The 22,053-nt window shown below is 41.9% G+C and overlaps 1 protein-coding gene across 3 annotated transcripts in view; it reads right to left on the bottom strand.

Moving 5' to 3' along the window:
• CARF (calcium responsive transcription factor) overlaps nucleotides 1-22,053 on the bottom strand; it is an 88,908-nt gene that overhangs the window by 20,124 nt on the left and 46,731 nt on the right. For 2 of the 3 annotated variants that reach the window (XM_077448579.1, XM_077448580.1), the window contains exons 8-11: nucleotides 21,936-22,044; nucleotides 9,080-9,223; nucleotides 4,219-4,449; nucleotides 3,160-3,331 (exon numbers count right to left, since the gene is read on the bottom strand). In XM_077448579.1, coding sequence (XP_077304705.1) covers nucleotides 3,160-3,331; nucleotides 4,219-4,449; nucleotides 9,080-9,223; nucleotides 21,936-22,044 — 656 coding nt within the window. The remainder of the gene's footprint in view (nucleotides 1-3,159; nucleotides 3,332-4,218; nucleotides 4,450-9,079; nucleotides 9,224-21,935; nucleotides 22,045-22,053) is intronic. The other variant, XM_077448581.1, reaches the window with a different exon arrangement.

A 22,053-nucleotide genomic window follows, 5' to 3' on the forward strand; every position in this document is an offset into this window, starting at 1 on the left:
TGCAAATATGTTCAAAGTGATAATCAAAAAGCGTTTTGTGAAAGTACCCAAAAAAAAAAATAATAATAATAGTGACAAAAAATCTTATAATGTCCAACGGAAATTTTCAAAGTCGCATCAACTAGTTGCTGGAAAAACGCATGGAACTTTCATCAAATGAGGAAGGTAGAGTAAAGTGACTAGTGCAGAAGGGTTAAATACATTCCTCTCCGGTGCGCCACTCTGTGTTAGGCAAAAGGTATGTATATGTGCTCACCAGACAAAAAACCCTCAATGGGTTAATCGAGCAGCCACAGTATGAGCCACTGTGCAGCTTTCTTTGGGCTCTGCTTCTGCTATGCTGGGGAGATGCTTTACACTTTTCCTTCCACAAGTAGTCCGTTTAGCAATTATGCATGAAGGGAAACAGAAGTACAAACATAGTGCAATACTGTTGTTTGAACGTTTTTTTGTTTATTAAGAAGTCAGGTTACTCACAATATCCAAAGAGACAAAATCGCTTTCAAATTAGCCGCGCCGGCGTTGCTGCTTGTATGCCAGTGTAAGGTGCACGTTCTAGGCCACGCCCTACGCGTTTCGTCAGAGCGACGTCATCTGGAGCCATGACGTCGCTCTGACGAAACGCGTAGGGCGTGGCCTAGAACGTGCACCTTACACTGGCATACAAGCAGCAACGCCGGCGCGGCTAATTTGAAAGCGATTTTGTCTCTTTGGATATTGTGAGTAACCTGACTTCTTAATAAACAAAAAAACGTTCAAACAACAGTATTGCACTATGTTTGTACTTCTGTTTCCCTTCATGCATAATTGCTAAACGGACTACTTGTGGAAGGAAAAGTGTAAAGCATCTCCCCAGCATAGCAGAAGCAGAGCCCAAAGAAAGCTGCACAGTGGCTCATACTGTGGCTGCTCGATTAACCCATTGAGGGTTTTTTGTCTGGTGAGCACATATACATACCTTTTGCCTAACACAGAGTGGCGCACCGGAGAGGAATGTATTTAACCCTTCTGCACTAGTCACTTTACTCTACCTTCCTCATTTGATGAAAGTTCCATGCGTTTTTCCAGCAACTAGTTGATGCGACTTTGAAAATTTCCGTTGGACATTATAAGATTTTTTGTCACTATTATTATTATTTTTTTTTTTGGGTACTTTCACAAAACGCTTTTTGATTATCACTTTGAACATATTTGCATAGGATTTTTCAGATATTGGTTTATGTATGTTTATCGAGCACAGTAGTATTCTAAATTGTTTTTATGTGATTGATTCACCACTTTTCCAATATATATGTGCATTCTTTGAGGTGTAAATCAACAGACATACATCCTCTTTTCTTTTTTCACGCATTTTAATATCACGTATACAGTGGTTTTAAGAGGTTTCCACCGCAATTTGTTTTAATATTCTCCAGAGCACCAGCAGAGATAATAGATCATCTCACACTTATATATGATTTTAGTATTCACAGTGCACAAAAAGGTTTTAGCGCCAAAGCTTAATTTATATTTTAGATTTTGCCTTGTCCATGCGTTAGGGATGTGCTGGAAATAGCTGCCAGCATTTCCCAACTGCATCTGGTGTGAATGGGCCCTTAAAGCGGTAGTAAACCACACCTATTTTTTTTTCTTCTTTTAACAGGAGCTTCCATCTTCACCTGGTCTTCCTTCCGGGTTTGTGTCCTCTGGCTGTCTGATTGCCCACGCAGCGAAGACATCACTCCTGTGATGTCACTCACCGGACATCACCGGCTACATGCAGTGTAAATGTCTTCTAAACCGTGCAGGAGGAGATATTCACTGTACCCACTACTGTCCTACCATATAGAAGATATACATTGTACCTACAGATAAGCCTTATTATAGGCTTAACAGTAGATCACTTTAGGCCTCATGCACACTGGACGTGAAAATAACATAAAAACGTCAGTAGCTTTGCAGTGAGTTTTTCAACTTTTTTTTAAAGTTTTTGTAATAGCATGGAAAAGATTTGGGGGGAGGTTAGGGACTTTCAGGAGGCCATGGCCTGGTGAGGTCATGTATTTCCATCCCTAGGGACTCGTTTTTGCAATAGCATTTTTATTTATTTATTTTTTTTAACAATGGATCAAAAACGTTAAAAAATGCTGGTAAGTGACATTTTTGAGCGTTTACCAATGTTTATCAGCTTTTAAGCATTTTTACAGCTGAAAAACATCTCTCAGAACCGACTAGTTTTTTTGTTTTGTTTTTACTGCTCAAAAACCTTACTGCCCAAAACTGCTGATAACAGCCTATGTGTGCATGGACACATAGGATAACATGGAGAGTTTACGGACTGTAGAAAAAAACATTTACTGCCAAATACAGCTGTTGTAAAAACGTCCAAAAATGTCCAGTGTGCATGAAGCAAGAAGAAAATGTGTATATTGTATTCTTTGTATCCTAAGCTTTGTGATTTGTTTTTTCTTGGAGCTAAAACATTATTAATCCGATTTCTAATAAATAAATTTGTTCTAAAATCTCTGCATATAGCAGGGAAAGGCTGAAATGAATTTTCTATTTTTGCCCTCTGTGTCCCATTGGGGAGATTTCACTTTGCTTCCTGTCATGTAGTCACAACAGGAAGTAAAGGAAATCCTCATTTAGAGGAATGTCATGGGAACAAGCTTTTACATTGGAAAATTTTGAATTTTACTTCACTTTCAGATAAGGTGACAACAGTCAGTGGTACAAACAGAAAAGTTGTATTTCACCACAGAGAAAAAAGACAGCAATACGTAACTGAAAGCAGTTTCCTATGTTAGCAAAAATGAAACATTTTGGATTTAGATAGACTTTAAGACCTGTATTCCAGGCAACTTTTCACTACCTATGTACTATTCTGCTGCAACATCCACATTTTTTACACCTACTTTGGTCTCTCTTCTCAACATCAAAATTACACCCAGGCATGAATTGCACATCACTTGCATAGAATATGCTAGGAAAAGGTTATGTACAAAATTCAGTACTAGCTGTAAAATAGCTGGAAGACTTTTGTTGAATTCTGTTGTACAACAGCTCTATACACATATCAGTATTTTTGTGTGTCTGATCAGCCAGTAGATTAGTAACAGCACAGCACTTATCAGCGAATAACTTCCTTAAAAACCTCATGTACATGACCTCAACAGTCACCTCTCTCACCGATCCTGGAACAGTCTCCTGATCGTAGATGAGATCGCCATTCCCCAGGGCTTTCTGTGCCTCATGGATCTGGTTCTTTAGATCATTCACAGTTGGGAAGTAAGACAGGTTATGCCGTTCAGGAATTTCATCAGGTTTAAAAAGCTCTCGCTCCACATATTTTCTAATCAGTCAAGGGAAAAAAAAAACAATTAACAGCCAAACTCTGTTACAATTTTTTTTTATGTTTTAGTGGTTGATAATCCTGCTTTTGAGCAGCAGGGTTGTATATATTTATATTTTCATAAGAAAATGTGCTACACATGAGATAACCTATTTGGCAAAAAAATATGAATACTTGCTTTTTGTGCTTTGATTTTTGATACACAAATCAGAATATCCATATGAAATTTTGTAATGCATTTGGGAATTAAAAAAAATGGAAATATCTGAGTAAGATGACACTGCATGCAAGAGGTACCAATGTATCCAAAGTTGTGGCAAAAATGTAATGTGGACCTGAACTCAAAAAGTGAAGGTTTGCTATAGGGAACATTTAGAAATGTTCATTGTCCCTGAGCAGTACCCTGGAAAACATACACTTTGTTTTGAATGTCTCTGAAAAAATAGCAGAGCATTTCCTGGTATATGAGGGTGCCTAAGTACTTCTGTGACTACAGTTTTATAGGTGTGCATCCGCAGTGTGAGATCCAAGGCACTGCTGCCTCTGACTGCAAGGCTCGGATTTGTAGTGATATTTGGTAGTGTCCTTACTGTGCTGCTCATCTCGCTAAAAGCACTAACATGAGAAAGAAAAAATCTGCCTCTGCCAAGATGGCTGCCACCACACAGAGGCCTAGTGTAGAGGAAGCCAAAATTAGTAAGTAATAGAGAAAGAAAATTATGCATTTCAAGCAATAACAGATTGGAATAGCACCAATTGATGTATCTGATAATATCAGTGGGCTACCTGGGCTTCAAATATTTAAAAAAAAAATAGGAATACCAAATGTCCTTACACAGAGGGGGATTATTTGGTTTACTTCATGATCAGGGATTTTTTTTTTTTACCTTAACTGTTTCCTCACAGCATAAACCTCATCAAACCCTTTGGACACAAGCTCCCGAATTTTTTCTGTTATGCAGGGGTGCAGCCGAGAGGGTAGAGCAGTGTTCTCATCACAGACCACTTCCTCTTCTTCCTCATTAGATGGTTGAAATGAGGTAGGTGATGGCGAGAAACAGCCTGCATCTAGACTGTGATACTGATGCGCTTCCTGGTCAGGTAACTGCACATACCATCTGTGATAATCCATCAAAAGAGAGAATTAGTCATGCATACATATCATGAGTAAGAGCTATATGTTGAACACACAAGTGTGCAAAAGCACAGTGTTACCTTGGACAGTCTTAAAACTGCAGTATATAAACTAAAATTTTGTAAGCAGACAGTAAGGAAGTGATTTACATTAACAGGGAGCATAAATGAAAAAAAAAAAAAAATATTATAATTATATATATATATATATATATATATATATATATATATATATATATATATATATATCAGGATAAATGTTACTTGGAAAATCAATTTGCTAACATAACAAAGGTAGTGATTTCAGATCGCAGGCTTGCTTCCTGTTTTGGTAACCTCTGTCTCTGCAGTAAACCTTTCCTTATTATCCAAGACTAAAAAGTTTGGCTGGAGTTAGGCTTTAACATCATTTCAAATGAAAATAGAAGTTAAAGTTGATGTAACCCCCCAAAAAATAAAAAAATAAATTATGTCATAATGTAGAGTATAAGATTTCCGATCAGTTGAGCCCAGTCTTGCCACAAAGAGTTAATCCAGCTCTGAGCAATCCTCTTTTATTGTTCAGGGAGATAAATCTTGACAAACAGAGAACAACTTTGTCAAATCCTCCCCCTTGCTGTGAGTGGCAGGTGATTTACATATCTCATGCACTAGCCTAAGAGACATGCACTATTTTTTAATTCACTCCCACTCCTTTCTTCTGCTGCTCTGCCAGAATTGGATGTTCCACACCTCAGCATGATTGGGCATGGTGAAGTCATGTGGTTACTTTCCTGTCTTTTCACTGGATGTTAGAGATCATAGCAGAAGTTCAGTCTAAGAAATACACAGGAGAATATGCATATTGACAAGGGGAGTGTAGAGGTGGGCGGGGAGTCTATTGACATCACAACTCCACCCACCGAGCTCCAGACAGACCCACCCACAGACTATGCAGTTTTTCGGGTCTCATAACAGACAGAGGGGAGACATTTGACAGGTAAAAATACATGCAGGATGCATGCATATTCTTATAGATAACCCCTATGGTAGTAGTTTAGAAAGGATGACATTGGGTTTACATCCACTTTAAGATAGTTAAATATTTTTGGTCATGCCCTGTTAACCACCCGTCCTCAGAAAGGTTTACCCCCCTTCATTGCTAGGCCATTTTTTCTGATACAGCACTACGTTACTTTAACTGATAATTGCGTGGACGTGTGACACTACCCAAATAAAATTGAAGTCCTTTTTTCCTGACAATCAGAGATTTCTTTTGATTGTGTTTTTATTTTTGGTGCTATAAACAAAAAACTGTCAATTTTGGAAAAAAAAAACAATATTTTTTGCTTTCTGCTATAAAACACATCCAATAAAAAAATAAAAAAATATATAAAATTTCTTGTGAAATTTAGGCCAATATGTATTCTGCTACATATTTTTGTCAAAAAAAAATCCCAATAAGTGTATATTGAATGGTTTGTGCAAAAGTTATAGTGTCTACAAACTGTGGGATATTTCTATTTATTTTCTATTACTAGTAATGGCAGGGATCAGCATCTTATAGAGGGACTATGATATTGCGGCAGATAGTTGGACACCAACTGACACTTTTTGGGGACCCGCGACACTGATACAGTGATCATTGCTAAAAAAAAAATATGCTCTGTTTCTGTACTAATAACACTGGCTGGGAAGGGGTTAAAATCAGGGGCGATCAAATGGTAACTGTGTGCCTAGCTAGTGTTTTAGTGTAGTGTGGGAGGTGCTTTAACTAGGGGAAGGCATGTATTTATGTCCCTGCTTTGCAGTAACACAGGGTCCATGCCTTTGCTACTGACAGAACTGTGATCTGCCTTGTTTACATATGCAGACCGCTGTTCTCCCTCTGTACCGAAAGATCAGCGGGTGCCAGTGGACATAGAGTCCGCGTTACCCACCTATCAGCTCCCGCTGTGTATAATCACAGTGGGAACGGGCCGGCGGCGGTGCGCATGTGCACTCCCTACCCGGAAGTGTCGGATTCCCCTACCGTATATGTAAGTTATATGGTCGGCAAGTGGTTAAAACATAGAATAATACCAACAATAAAGCAATGAGGTGCTTTTTTTTTTTAAACTATGAAAAATAAATAAAATAAAGTAAAATAAAGAAAAAAAAAAAAAACAAGCTTGCGCGCAGAAGCGAACACATACGTGAGTAGCGCCTGCATATGAAAATGGTAGTCAAACCACACATGTGAGGTATCGCCGCAATCGTTAGAGCGAGAGCAATAATTCTAGCCCTAGACCTCCTCTAAGTCAAAACAAGCAACCTGTAGAATTTTTTAAACGTCGCCTATGGAGTGTTAAGGGTAAAAGTTCCACGAGCGGGCGCAATTTTGAAGCATGACATATTGGGTATCAATTTACTGGGCCTAACATTATCTTTCACAATATAAACAAATTGGGCTAACTTTACTGTTGTCTTATTTTTTTCAAAAAAGTGAATTTTTTCCCCACAAAGTGCGCTTGTAAGACCACTGCGCAAATACGGTGTGTCAAAAAGTATTGCAATGACCGCCATTTTATTCTCTAGGGTGTTAGAAAAAAAATATTTGGGGGGTCTAAGTAATTTTCTATCAAAAAAATGTTTTTTAACTTGTAAACACCGAGTCTGAAAAAGAGGCCTGGTCTTTAAGTGGTTAAAGAATACAACGGGTAGCTGTGAGTGAAGCTTGAGAAGTCCAGCAGGTAGATGGGAGCTAAGCTTGAGGATCTACAGTGTGATACTGTGAGCTGAGCTCGAGGATCTACAGTGGGATACTGCAAGTGAAGTTGTTGCTATAGGAGGCAGCAGTTGCTGTTAAGAGAAATAAAACTCTCTTTGTTAATTTTTAAAAGTGACTGGCGCCCATCTTTCCTCCTTGCACAACACCCACCATGCCTAGTAATCTGCACCCTGAGGAGGAATGTCAGTTCTCCCTGACTCTGGGGGTCACCACTAGGCTTCTGGGGGCCGGGGAGACCGCTACATGTGTATATTAAAAAAATATATTCAATATATATATATATATATATATATATATATATATATATATATATATATTAGAATAAACTAGTGTAAGTGCCTGAATTTAACTTGGTATTAGCCCCTTGCAATTCACCGTACAGCAGAGGTCAGGTTGGAAGAGAAAGAAGCAGCACAAGGAGCTGATCAGGTGCTCTGCAGTGCCTATTGTATGTGCGAATGAGAAGCATGTTGATAGGAGTGACAGGTAGATGAACTCATCAGTCTGTTGCTGCTTCTTCACTGTCCAATCAGAGGCTAGAGAATGCACAAGACCTAGCTGTATAACTTAAAATCAGGTATCCAGGCTGTTTGTGTTGTCTGACAGGGCTGTGTAAATCCCAGGAACCATTGGACAGAAATACAAATTTTTGGCAGGTAAAAATAACACTCATATCGAGTATTTTATCTGGGAATTTACTCATTTGCATAGAGTCTGGCTTTAAATGCCTTGTCATCTTTTACATATGCTACCTTTTCACATAAAAGAAATTAGAATGATAGTCTGCTATACAGAAGAGGATTCCACAGATCTGCTCAGGGCCATGGATAAGGGGGTACCATCAGTCCACCTGTATGGGGCCCAGGCCAGCACCCTGCCTGGGTGAATCAGATGTGGGCAGGGAGGGTGATCGGCACGGTGGGGGGGTTGGGGAATTACTGTAACCGACCCCCTGTATGGCAGCAGCTAAAAGCTGTATTTTTCCTCTCTCCCTCCCCTTGTCAGCTGCTGCAGAGCCATACGGGGGATAGGTTCCAGCAATTGCCCCCCTGACACAGATTACTCTCCGTGTACACCATATGTTTCCCTATACTGCCCAAGTCCCCCTTTGTGCCCCCACCCTGCAATGCTGTTGGCTTCCCTTCTCTCCTTCTCACCCACAGCTGCAAGCACAGAATAGGATCCTTCAGGATGGAGAGTGAGGGAAGGGTCCGGTAAATATGTCACATTTACTGGCCCTTCCCTTTCCTGACCAAACACAATAAGTGATCGGTACTGATCACTCACTGTGTTCATTATTAACTGAAGCATAATAAACCATGTTTATTTGGGGGGGGGGGGAATCCTGTCAGGTTGGCTGTACGGGGCCTCGTGGTTTCTAACAGCAGCCCTAGTTCTTGTAAAAATTTTAGGAGCCATTATTGTGACAAGTTGGTATTTAAATTGATACGGTCACATTCTTATTGACATGTTCCACTGCTCTAGGGTTAAATGGACCCTATCTATATCTTAGGTGAAAGTTAGGGAAGCTAAATTAGGAGTTGCAGTCAGAGTTCACTGGACATATGATGTTTAAAACCAAAATGTAAAGAGGGTCTCTACAGCACTAACATGCAAGTTAACAGCAAAAAGACTCAAGCACAAAGAAAAATGCTCATAAATACACACGCTAACAAATGTTTAATGAACCAATGAAACACACCATCGTTCTGGAAAATAATGTTCAAGACTTTATCCACCAGGAATTCAATGTTACTCTAGAATTAAAATATCTAGATACCTGTACAAACACCTACATAGTTTAGTACATTTGGGACACTATATGCAAACAGCCTACACCAAAAATGGCAAAAATATATTCTTACCTTAAAATACCTTCTGTACTCTCCAAATCCTTTTTTAGTAAGTTGAAAGCTTTTTCTTGCTCCATCTTAATCAGTTTTTTATCAATCTTCGGATCTGTAGGAACTCTGTATTTTGGAAACTTCTTTACCTTTTTTATGTATATCCTTAAGGAATAAAAAGAAAAACTGGTTTTGATGTGCTAGAAAATCTTAAGGAGTCATACTTTCAGCTTAAATAGCAGCTTTAGGTGTTGACTTACAGTGACTTTGCCTCATTTATTATTCATGTTAAAGTGGTTATAAAGGCTTACTTTTTTTTACGTTTTGACGGCGGACCTCAACGGGCGCTCCATGCTAGTCTATGGAGCGACCGATATCAGCGGTGACATGTCTGCTGACATCCGACCTGGTCTGATCCGCTAAAAGCAGACGGATGGCCCTATGTTCAGATCTGCCGCTGGCCGATCGGATCAGGTGAGATCTGAAGAAAACAGACATGCTGTCCGTTTTCATCTGATTTCTCCATAGAAACCAGTGGTGCTCGACAAGCCCATCTCCACTCAGTGAGCAGAGAGGGACCTTTCATTCGCTGGCTCAGCGGAGATCAACGGAGAGATCTCTCGCTGAGCTGGCGAACAGATGCAGACTCTGTGGAAACAGATCCGCCTCGTGAGAATGAGGTCTTATGCATTCTATGCACAAAGGTAAAAAACTATCTCTGTGCAGCAGCCCCCCCAAATCCCTCCTTAAATACTTACCTGAGCCTGATCTTCCTCCAGCACTGTGCACAAGAGCTTCGGCTTCCCGCTGACTCTCTCTTCCCATTGACTGAGACAGCAGTGGGAGCCATTGGCTCCCACAGCCAGTGAGCCAATGAGGAGAGAGAGGGGCAGGGCCAAGCCGTGGCTCTGTGTGTAAATGTACATTCCGGGCAATGGCTGGGGAGCAAGTCTGCCTGGGTGCTCTCATAGAAAGCTGCTTTGTTATGGTGGCACTTGGCAGAAGGGAGGGCCCAGGAGTGCCAGCAGGGGACCCGAGGAGGGTCAGGGCTGCTCTGTGCAAAACCATTGCACAGAGCATGCAAGTAGGACATGTTTATTATTTTCATGTAAAAAAAAATCAAAAGCTTTAATATCACTTTAAAGCAATTCTTTGTTAATATAAATGTTCGGGAGCCAAGGGATTTCGGAAGTCAAGACACAGACAGACACAGTCCTCCTCTGCTGCTGTGCCTCTGACACTATAAACAAACGGAGTGGCAGCTGCCTGCTGATGCTGGGACTTAGGTGCTTGCTGCAGAGAGAAGAGAGTAGGAACACCAGTGCCCAGGCACCCTAGGCAGCAGGGTGCCCTAGTTTGCCTAGTGGTAGCACCAGCCATGTGGACACTTATATGAAGGGGAAACTGATGTGAAGTGGGGAACTGATGTGAAGTGGGGAACTGATGTGAAGTGGGGAACTGATGTGAAGTGGGGAACTGATGTGAAGTGGGGAACTGATGTGAAGTGGGGAACTGTGATGTGCGGGGGACTGAGGACACTAATGTAAAAACGGGATTGTGATATAAAATGAGGGCAATGTGATAGAAAGGATATTAGATATCGCACAAACACGCGATTCGGACCACTGCTGAAAAAAAATAAAAAAATAAAAGAGGATTGGACCACCATGAATTTTAACCACTTTCAGACCGGACCATTTTGCTGGTAAATGACCAGAGGTCTTTTTACACTTTGGCACTGCGCTGCTTTAACTGGTAATTGCGCGGTCATGCAATGTTGTACCCAAACAAAATTTGCGTCCTTTTCTTCCCACAAATAGAGCTTTCTTTTGATGGTATTTGATTGCCTCTGCGATTTTTATTTTTTGCGATATAAACGTAAAAAGACCGCAAATTTTGAAAAAAAATGATATTTTCTACTTTTTGTTATTAGAAAAATCCAATAAACTCAATTTTAGTCATACATTTAGGCCAAAATGTATTCAGCCACATGTCTTTGGTAAAAAAAAAGTCAATAATTGTATATTTATTGGTTTGCGCAAAAGTTGTCACATCTACAAACTAAGGTACGTTTTCTGGAATTTACGCAGCTTTTAGTTTACGACTGCCTATCTCATTTCTTGAGGTGCTAAAATGACAGGGCAGTACAAAACCCCCCCAAATGACCCCATTTTGGAAAGTAGACCCCCTAAGGAAATTGATAAGAGGCATGTTGAGCCCATTGAATATTTTATTTTTTTGCCTCAAGCGATTGAATAATGACAAAAAAAAAATTTTTTTTTTTTTTTTACACAAAGTTGTCACTAAATGATATATTGCTCACACATGCTATGGGCGTATGTGAAATGACACCCCAAAATAAATTCTGCTGCTTCTCCTGAGTACGGGGATACCACATATGTGGGACTTTTTGGGAGCCTAGCCGCGTACAGGGCCCCGAAAACCAAGCACCGCCTTCAGGCTTTCTAAGGGCGTAAATTTTTGATTTCACGCCTCACTACCTATTACAGTTTTGAAGGCCATAAAATGCCAAGATGGCACAAAACCCCCACAAATGACCCCATTTTAGAAAGTAGACACCCCAAGCTATTTGCTGAGAGGCATGTTGAGTCCATGGAATATTTTATATTTTGCCACAAGTTGCGGGAAAATTACAAACTTTTTTTTTTTTTTTTTTTTTTCACAAAGTTGTCACTAAATGATATATTGCTCATGCATGCCATGGGCATATGTGAAATGACACCCCAAAATAAATTCTGCTGCTTCTCCTGAGTACGGGGATACCACATATGTGGGACTTTTTGGGAGCCTAGCCGCGTACGGGGCCCCGAAAACCAAGCACCGCCTTCAGGCTTTCTAAGGGCGTAATTTTTTGAGTTCACTTCTCACTACCTATTACAGTTTTGAAGGCCATAAAATGCCAAGATGGCACAAAACCCCCACAAATGACCCCATTTTAGAAAGTAGACACCCCAAGCTATTTGCTGAGAGGCATGTTGAGTCCATGGAATATTTTATATTTTGCCACAAGTTGCGGGAAAATTACAAACTTTTTTTTTTTTTCACAAAGTTGTCACTAAATGATATATTGCTCACACATGCCATGGGCATATGTGAAATGACACCCCAAAATAAATTCTGCTGCTTCTCCTGAGTACGGGGATACCACATATGTGGGACTTTTTGGGAGCCTAGCCGCGTACGGGGCCCCAAAAACCAAGCACCGCCTTCAGGCTTTCTAAGGGCGTTACAGTTTTGAAGGCCATAAAATGCCAAGATGGCACAAACCCCCCCCCCCAAATGACCCCATTTTAGAAAGTAGACACCCCTAAATTTAGGGGTACACTAGTGAGACTAGGTAATAAATGGCGGGTGCCCTGAAACTATAAAAAAATAACTAACCAACCAGCGTCACCTGTAACAGTTATATGGTGATCACTGGTGAAAGGGTTAACTAGGGGGCAATCAGGGGGCTTTATGCGGTAGTATATGGGGGTCCCTGGCGCTATAAAAAGCTGCGGCGAACCTAAATACCTACCTGCCTAACTAGCGTCACCTGTGACACTAATACAGCGATCAGAAAAACGATCGCTTATTAGGCTGGGTTCACACTGGAGCGATGCGGGAACGCCACGAATGCGCGGCGGGTTCCCGCATCGCATGCCTCCCGGCGGCAGTTCACACTGCCCTATGCGAACTGCTGGGAGTGTCAGTGAAATGTTAATGACACCCCCAGATCAGTTCGCATATCGCAGTGCGATCTGCAAACTTGGATCGCATGGTGTGAACACCCATGCGATCCGATTCTGCTGCGGACCAAAAAAAGGGTCCCGTGCGAGTTTGCGGCGGGTGCGGCGGGTGCGACACGAATTCAGCCATACTATCTGTATAGCTGAACTCGAATCGCACAGAGATCGGATGTGATTTGCACTGCAGTGCGGTGCGAATCACATCCGTTCTCATAAACCGCTGCAATGTGAACCCAGCCTTAGTGACACTGGCGACGGGGGGTGATCACGGGGTTAAACCTTTATTGGGGGGGTTAGGGGGGTACCTTAGAACTAAAGGGGGCTAACCCTAACTGCCCTAACAGTTATTAGTCACAAATGACACCTGCCGGGTGATCAGGGGGTTAAACCTTTATTAGGTAATAAATGGCGGGTGCCCTGAAACTATAAAAAAATAACTAACCAACCAGCGTCACCTGTAACAGTTATATGGTGATCACTGGTGAAAGGGTTAACTAGGGGGCAATCAGGGGGCTTTATGCGGTAGTATATGGGGGTCCCTAGCGCTATAAAAAGCTGCGGCGAACCTAAATACCTACCTGCCTAACTAGCGTCACCTGTGACACTAATACGGCGATCAGAAAAATGATCGCTTATTAGGCTGGGTTCACACTGGAGCGATGCGGAAACGCCGCGAATCCGCGGCGGGTTCCCGCATCGCATGCCTCCCGGCGGCAGTTCACACTGCCCTATGCGAACTGCTGGGAGTGTCAGTGAAATGTTACTGACACCCCCAGATCAGTTCGCATATCGCAGTGCGATCTGCAAACTCGGATCGCATGGTGTGAACACCCATGCGATCCGATTCTGCTGCGGGCCAAAAAAAGGGTCCCGTGCGAATTTGCGGCGGGTGCGGCGGGTGTGGCGGGTGCGGCGGGTGCGGCGAATGGCTGAACTCGAATCGCACAGAGATCGGATGTGATTTGCACTGCAGTGCGGTGCGAATCACATTCGTTCTCATAAACCGCTGCAATGTGAACCCAGCCTTAGTGACACTGGCGACGGGGGGTGATCACGGGGTTAAACCTTTATTGGGGGGGTTAGGGGGGTACATTAGAACTAAAGGGGGCTAACCCTAACTGCCCTAACAGTTATTACAGTCACAAATGACACCAATGCAAAAAAAAAAAAAAATAAAAAAAAAATGACATTGGTGTCACTGTGACTGGGGGGCAGGGGTAATTGGGGGGGTGATCGGGGGGTAAAGGGGGGGTGTGAGTGTGCCTGGCATGTTCTACTGTGTGTGGGATGTGTTGGTGCAACTCACTGATCCGCTCTCCTCCGTGTCGGAACGAAAAATACCGACACGGAGGAGAGAATACATCACTTCCTCTCCTGTGTTTACATTACAGGAGAGGAAGTGATGTCACCGGGGATTTCCATTCGTCGGGAGCGATCGCGAGGGGGTGGCCATGAATGAATGGCCGTCCCCTCGTCCGGGATCGCTCCCGAACGAAAACCGACCGCCGCAGGCACCGGGCGGGGGCCCGATCGGGCCCCCGACCCGCGGGAGGCAAATCACGTACATGTATGTGCTTATGCCTGCCCGTGCCATTCTGCCGACGTACATCGGCGTGCGGCGGTCGGCAAGTGGTTAATATAATAACCCTGGTCTAGGCCCATGCAGAGCAGAGCAATGAGGATCATCAGAATGTCCTCCATCTTGAACCTGCAAAGCAGAAGAGGAAGAAGATTCAGAGGGGGAAGGGCATGGATTAGGGTGTTGATACCAATAAGTCACCAGAGCATTCACTGCTTGTGCTAGAGGATATCTATACCTGGAGACAATTATGGTAGAAATACTAATGCGCAAACAAAAAATATTATATTAAGAGTGAGTGGCTGCCAACACGAAAGAGTCTTCCCACACAACTATAAAATTGATAACTAAATAAATGTGGAGCTTACTCAATAATCGAGTAAGCGCCATATTTATTTCGTTATCAATATACCTGGAGACAAACCTGTCCAATTTCTTGTTATATCTGAAGGCCAGGAGGTCCACATCATCATACCCTCGCCTGTGCCACAGGTTTTGGAGCATCTCAAAGTATAGGGACCACTTCCCTGGGTGTAGACATTAAGGAAATCTGCCAGCCAATCGTCTATGCCTAAGATGTACATGGAGACAAGACTGGAACTTGAAGTTCTGCCCAGGACCTCTGGTTCCTCCCTGATGGTTGACGTATGCCAGCACCATGGTGCTATTTGACTGAATTTGGATTGGTTGATCCTTCAAAAGGATGGTTCAATGCTGCAGGGGCAGCCAAATCGCCTGAAAATCCAGGATGTTGACTGGGAGATGAGACTGACAATCACCAAGGCCCCTGACCAAAAGTGTGCCGAGGACTCCTCTCCAGCCCAACAGTCTGGCATTAGTTATAAGGATCTTACAAAAGAGACAGACTTCCCTAAACTTCTCTGGCACCAGAGCTGGATTCCAGAGCCACCAAATCAGGTACAATCTAGTCCTTAGTGCCACACAAAGAGGTCTGTTCGAGAACTGTGCTGACTCATCCCACAATGACAGAATGTTGCTTTGTGAAGGTCTAGAGTGAAACTGGGCAAACTAAACTGCTAAAAAAAGGTTACCATCAGATTCAAGACTCATGCAAAAGTGATTATACTTTAAGCCCCCACTTATCTAAGGCGGTGGAGGCAGTAGGCTCCCTACTTCTAACAAGAACTATAACTGTAAAATGCACAATTAATAACTGCTTGTAAATTGTACCTTGCACCAGACTGAAGGATATTTGTTGTAACCCCTTATTGGGGCGAGACCTGCCTTTTGCCTCTATGCTATGTAATTTTTATCAATCTCTTTCTATTAGTGTGTGTAAGTTGAAATACTTCATAAGCTTTATTCAAGTCCAAATGAAAAGACCAGCCAGAAAAACTCCCAAGGCTCGATAGATTCTCAGGGAAACATCATGAAGGAGAAAGTAGAGGGAGCAAGCAGAACCCCTAACATAGAGAGGCTAGGTAGCACCAAGTGTACCTTACAACCCAAACAGTGTATCACCACACCCTGCCAGAAGCATGAGCAGAAATCCTTCCACCAGCCAACAAGACTGAGAAGTCAAAGCCTTTTCAGCAGAAGAACCAGAGTGGTCAGCAGAAACACAGGTGATAGTTTCCATGGGAGGACTCCCAAACTTTCTTTGAGGAGAAGATTCTGTATTACTCAGCAGATGTGTTACAGAGGCCAGTTCAATACACTGACGTATGCAAGGTTAAACTGGTGAGACCGGAACATCCTGTCCTGGGGAACTAGAGGAAATTTCCGGGTCTGGAGATATATGTTACAAAAAAATATTCTCAGGGTCATAGGAAAGCACTACTCCAACCCCCTATCCAGAGTCAGCAAAGTAGCATCCAAAACAGATTAATCCAAAGGGATCATTCGGTTTTTTCTCTTCTTAAGCCCAGACACTCTGATGCTGAAGGATAGCCCACAAAAGAAGGGGAGACCAAAATATAAGGGAAATCCCTAGACACCCCCTCAGCCCCAAAGTGGGAGGAGGGAAAGGGTAATATCCATGACAAGTAGGGAAGAGAGTTTTTGATCATCAGAAAGGGATGTTTATGTTGAAAGCCTGAAACCCCTTTCCCTCTGGTGAACCAAATGCCCAAAAGAGGTCATCTTTAGGTGAGGTTTGCAGGCATAAGTTAGGAGGAACTCGGATGAGAGTTCAGAAAAAAAATCCTCTTCAGAGGGAGTCCGAGTGTTATACAATGGGGATGCCAGGAACAAATACTATGATGGAAGAAAGGAGAGCTGCTTATAGCAGGCACTTATGGGGAATGCTGAATAGGCAGAACCTCATCAGTAAAAGAGCCAGTTAGAGCTACTTCCTGTCAACCTTTTAGGTCAAATGATCCATTGGAAGATGGATAGGACTAATAGGTTGTAATGGTGGGGTTAAGGAGGGGGTTCAAGGTCAAGAAGGGATATACATAGTTATATAGTTAGTCAGGTTGAAAAAAGACACAAGTACATCTAGTTCAACCACAAAAAATAAAATAAAATAATAATAACAATAATAATATCATACAATCCCATATACCCAATTCTATACCCCCAGTTGATCCAGAGGAAGGAAAAAAAAAACAGCAGAGCATGATCCAATTTGCTAAAGCAGGGGAAAAAATTCCTTCCCGATTCCCCCGAGAGGCAATCGGATTTTCCCCGGATCAACTTTACCTATAAATGTTAGTACCCAGTTATATTATGAACACTTAAGAAATAATCCAGGCCAGGCCTAAAGCAATCCACTGAGCTGGCCAGAACCACCTCTGCAGTCTATTCCACATTTTCACAGCTCTTACTGTGAAGAGACGTTTCCGTATTTGGAGATGAAATCTCTTCTCCTCTAGACGTAAAGAGTGCCCCCTTGTCCTCTTTGTTGACTGTAAAGTGAATAACTCGACACCAAGTTCACTATATATACCCCTTATATAAATATATTTGTACATGTTGATCATATCCCCCCTTAATCTCCTCTTATCAAGAGTGAATAAATTCAGTTCCTTTAATCTTTCCTCATAGCCGAGTTCCTCCATGCCTCTCATCAATTTGGTTGCCCTTCTCTGCACTTTATCCAGTTCCCCGATATCCTTTTTGAGAACTGGTGCCTAAAACTGAACTGCATATTCCAGATGAGCTCTTACTAATGATTTGTACAGGGGCAAAATTATATCTCTCTCTCTGGAGTCCATACCTCTCTTAATACAGGAAAGGACTTTGCTCGCTTTGGAAACCGCAGCTTGGCATTGCATGCTATTATTGAGCTTATGACCTACCAAAACCCCCAGATCCTTCTCCACTATGGATTCCCTAGTTGTACCCCCCCTCCCCAAAATGTATGATGCATGCATATTCTTAGCCTCCAAGTGCATAACTTTACATTTCTCAACATTAAACCTCATCTGTCACATAGTCGCCCAATCAGACAGAGCATTGAGGTTGGCTTGTAAATTGCAGACATCCTGTAAGGACGTTATTCCACTGCATAGCTTGGTGTCATCTGCAAAGATGGAAATGTTACTTTTGATCCCAGACCCAATATCATTTATAAAAATATTAAAAAGTAAAGGGTCCCAGCAATGAACCTTGGGGTACACCACTGATAACCTTAGGCCATTCAGAGTAAGAATCATTAGCCACTACTCTCTGAATTCTGTCTGTCTTTTAGCCAGTTTTCTATCCATTTACAAACTGATATTTCCAAACCTGTAGACTTTACCTTATACATGAGCCGTGTGTGCGGAACTGTATTGAACGCTTTTGCAAAATCCAAGTATACCACGTCCACCGCCACCCAAGGTTTTACTTACCACCTCATAAAAAAGAAATCAGGTTTGTCTGACAACTTCTGTCTTTCATGAATCCATGCTGTCTGTTGCTAAAAATATGCTTAAAATATTTTTTTCCTGCAAGAACTCGTCTATGTGGTCTTTTATTAATCCCTCCAGTATCTTCCCATCTATAGAAGTTAAACTAACAGGTATATAGTTACTTGGTAAAGACGTTGTTCCCTTTTTAAATATAGGCACCACATTGGCCCTGCACCAATCCAGTGGTACTATTCCTGTCATTAATGAGTCCCTAAAAATGAGATACAATGGCTTTGAAATTACAGAGCTCAATTCTTTTAGGAATCCGTGGGTGGATGCCATCAGGTCCAGGTGCTTTATCCACCTTTATTCTGTCCAAATATTTCTGGGTCATATCACTTTTGAGCCATTGTGGATTTGGGGCTGTGTCACTACCACCCCCATTATGGACATGAGCTCCCCCATGCTCCTTTGTATACACAGAGCTAAAGAAAGTATTTAATAAGTTAGCCTTCTCTTTGTCCCCAGTAACCCACTCTAGATTATTTTGTAAAGGGCCTACATGCTCAGACTTGACCTTTTTACTATTAATATATTTGAAGAATTTTTGGAGGTTTGTCCTACTATCTTTTGCAATCTGTCTTTCATTTTGAATTTTTGCATCCTTGATTTCCTTTTTACATATTCGGTTATATTCTTTGTAACATTTAAATGACACTAGTGTTCCTTCATTTTTATATTTTTTAAAAGCTCTTTTTTTACTTTGGCCATGAGCCACATAGGTTTTATTTTTAGCCTTTTAAACTTATTGCCCATAGGAATATACTTTGCAGTGAGATCACAAACAGTCTTTTTGAAGAATTCCCATTTCTGTTCTGTGCCCATTGATGCCAATATTCTCTCCCAGTCTAGGTCCTGGAGAGCAGCCCTCGTCCTTGGAAAATTTGCGGTCTTGAAATTAAGTGTTTTTTATCTTTCCCGTATGTGATTTTTGCTTACAGCTAACATCAAATGAAATCATGTTATGGTCACTGCTACCCAGGTGTTCCTTTATCTGAACATTAGTAATACGTTCTGCATGGTTTGAGATTACCAGTTCCAACAGAGCATCATTCCTAGTTGGGGCCATAAAATTTTCCTGTAATAGGTTTATACATTTTTGCCCTTTAACTGTCCCAGCAGTGCCATTACTCCAGTCATTGCGTAGTCTATAACAAACTCCAATAATTAACTTTGAACTACGCACATCTGTATGCAGTTCCACCCATAATGCTTCAGACTCATCACACTCTCCGTCCACCAGGTCCTCTTTCTCACTCGCTTTGAGATCACTTCTCACCTACAGACAGACCCCTCCACCTTTCCTTTTTATATAGTTCTTGACAGTAAGCGCCTGCCAAGGGAGGAACCAGATTGTGAAGAACAAAGTATCCCAAAACCAAAATGGGAAAATATTTGCAGATTGCTAATCCTTTTTGGGATTTGAAAGGATCAGAGACAAATTCTGCCAGCAATGGAGCCAGGGCGCCCTTAAAACCTCTACAGCAGGTTGCTTGGATTCCATATTCTTGCAAGCATTGGCTCCCTCTGGGAATAACAGATAAAAGTCTCTGGAATCACTAGGAGGGTATAGGCTGAGGTCACCAGTGACAGCAGGAAAGTCCTCTATGTATCTTAAGGAAGACATGTTCCACCCACCCAGCAGTAAAGCAACTAGAACCAGAGTGAGGCAAGGCCTTAATATTTACAGACCTACAGTAAGTAGCAGGTGCCGGCAAGGGTTTCAGATGATCAGGGAAGTTCACAGAGTGAAGAGAGCATGGACTTTATAGGCATAAATAAAACTTTTATATAGATTTTTTACTTTAGGCTCCACAATCCAGCCGGACATACTATACCCATGGCAGTACAATACTGACCCCCATGAAGGCAGGGCTATTCACTTCTATCTTCCTCCCATCTGGCTACTTCAAATCCTGTTGCACCCTATTTTGAAGTTTGTTCATGTCTCCTTTAACTTTCATAACCCTTGTATGATATCTTCCTGGATTACACATATTATGGACCACCTATTTGGAAAGCTCACTTTTATAACCTTTAATACATCCATTGATGTCTGCTATCTGCGCCCCCATATCTACTCTTGATTTGCCTGGTACCCCATTGTGCTCGTGTCTGCATAACCATACTGCCTTACTGGCGCTTCACGACCACCAATTTTATATGACTATCTCCTGAAGAAGCACGTCTGATGCGCAAAACTAGTCAAACGAGCATACATCGAACCACCACTGAACAGTTATTTCACACCTTGAGCTGACTGAGCTGATCCCCACAGTAATTGTGTTAGGATACATCTATCCAGGTTGTTTACTGTGTTATTGTACTATACGATGCTAGTGGGGTATCAAGCATTCTAAAGGAGATCATTAACTTTTGTTTATAGCTTAGCTCTTTCTGTATCCAGTATACACTACCAATCATTGGCTAGTGGGATTTTTAATCCACTATTCATGATGTTATGTGTTTTTATAATTGTCTAATATATTATATGTTTTGCTAAAGTCGGGAGTGCGCCATAGATGTGGTTCCATTGGCTCCTGTAGGGCCAAGGAGCTTCCCCAATACAGGAACTGGGGACAGAATACAAAACAACTATAGCCCTTAAAAAGACTTAAAAAGAAAACACAAAGCAAACCCGATAAGTGCTGATATTCGCAGCACTGTAATGCCCCATACACACGGTCGGATTTTCCGACGGAAAATGTTTGATGGGAGCCTTAAGGTCGGAAATTCCAACAGTGTGTAGGCTCCATCTGACATTTTCCATTGGAATTCCTGACACACAAAATTTGAGATCTGGATCTTTAAATTCACAGACAACAAAATCTGTTGTCGGAAATTCCGATCGTGTGTATACAATTCCAACGCACAGTTCCACGAAGAACCGCACTGGCTATTGAACTTCAATTTCCTTGGCTCGTCGCAAGTCACTGCGTTCTTGACGTTCGGAATTTCCAACAACATTGTGTGACCCTGTGTATGCAAGACAAGTTTGAGCCAACATCCGTCAGAAAAAATCCCATGGATTTTGTTGTCGGAATGTCCGATCTTGTGTACGCGGCATTAGAGTTTTACATATGAAGGTGTATTTATTTATTTATTTATTTTTATTTTTTGCCACGTCAGCGAATCTTCACCTGAGACTATGAATCAACTTAACGTTCATTATTGTCTCTTAAAATTAATCTTCACATCATTGTGGCTGTTTTCTTATTACTTTAGAATTCATATTCTTAAAACTATTCTTGCATCTTACTCCCCATTTTTCACTAAAGTTATACTACCCCCCCCCCCCCCTCCTCCCATTATCCCCATGTCAGTAGTGTCCCTTCTCCTAATAACCTAGTCTTTATGGTCTTAATTGTGCGGAGTAACTCCAGTCTCGCTTAAATTGTTTCCAACCTCTCCATTTTTTTTAAAACGTTACCCTTTCCTCTTCTTCTCTCAGACTCAGGCTTTCCATATTATATATTTCCTCAACCGCATCTATACATATGAAGGTTTAAAAACACCTTTTTTACTGCTCCATTGATGTACTTCAAGTTTAATATGACGCTAGGACAACATAGAACTGGTCATTAAAAGCACTTTTAGTTTATGAAAACTGCTTTGGGTCTACAGTTCTCACCTCCAGCTGGGAAGGGAGTTTTATGTCTCAGCAAAAAGATATTTAGATGAGAAGCACCCACCTTGCAGGACATGTTGCTTTGTATGATTGGTCTCCCTCCCCACTTCTCTTGGGCTGTGAACCTTTTCTTCTTGGCCCATACTGACATTCCATCACAATTGCTCTGCTTCCTATAATAG

Source organism: Lithobates pipiens, unplaced genomic scaffold (assembly GCF_037356315.1).
Source record: "Lithobates pipiens isolate NorthernLeopardFrog02 unplaced genomic scaffold, aLitPip1_a1.2 Scaffold_22, whole genome shotgun sequence".
Lineage (NCBI taxonomy): Eukaryota > Metazoa > Chordata > Amphibia > Anura > Ranidae > Lithobates > Lithobates pipiens.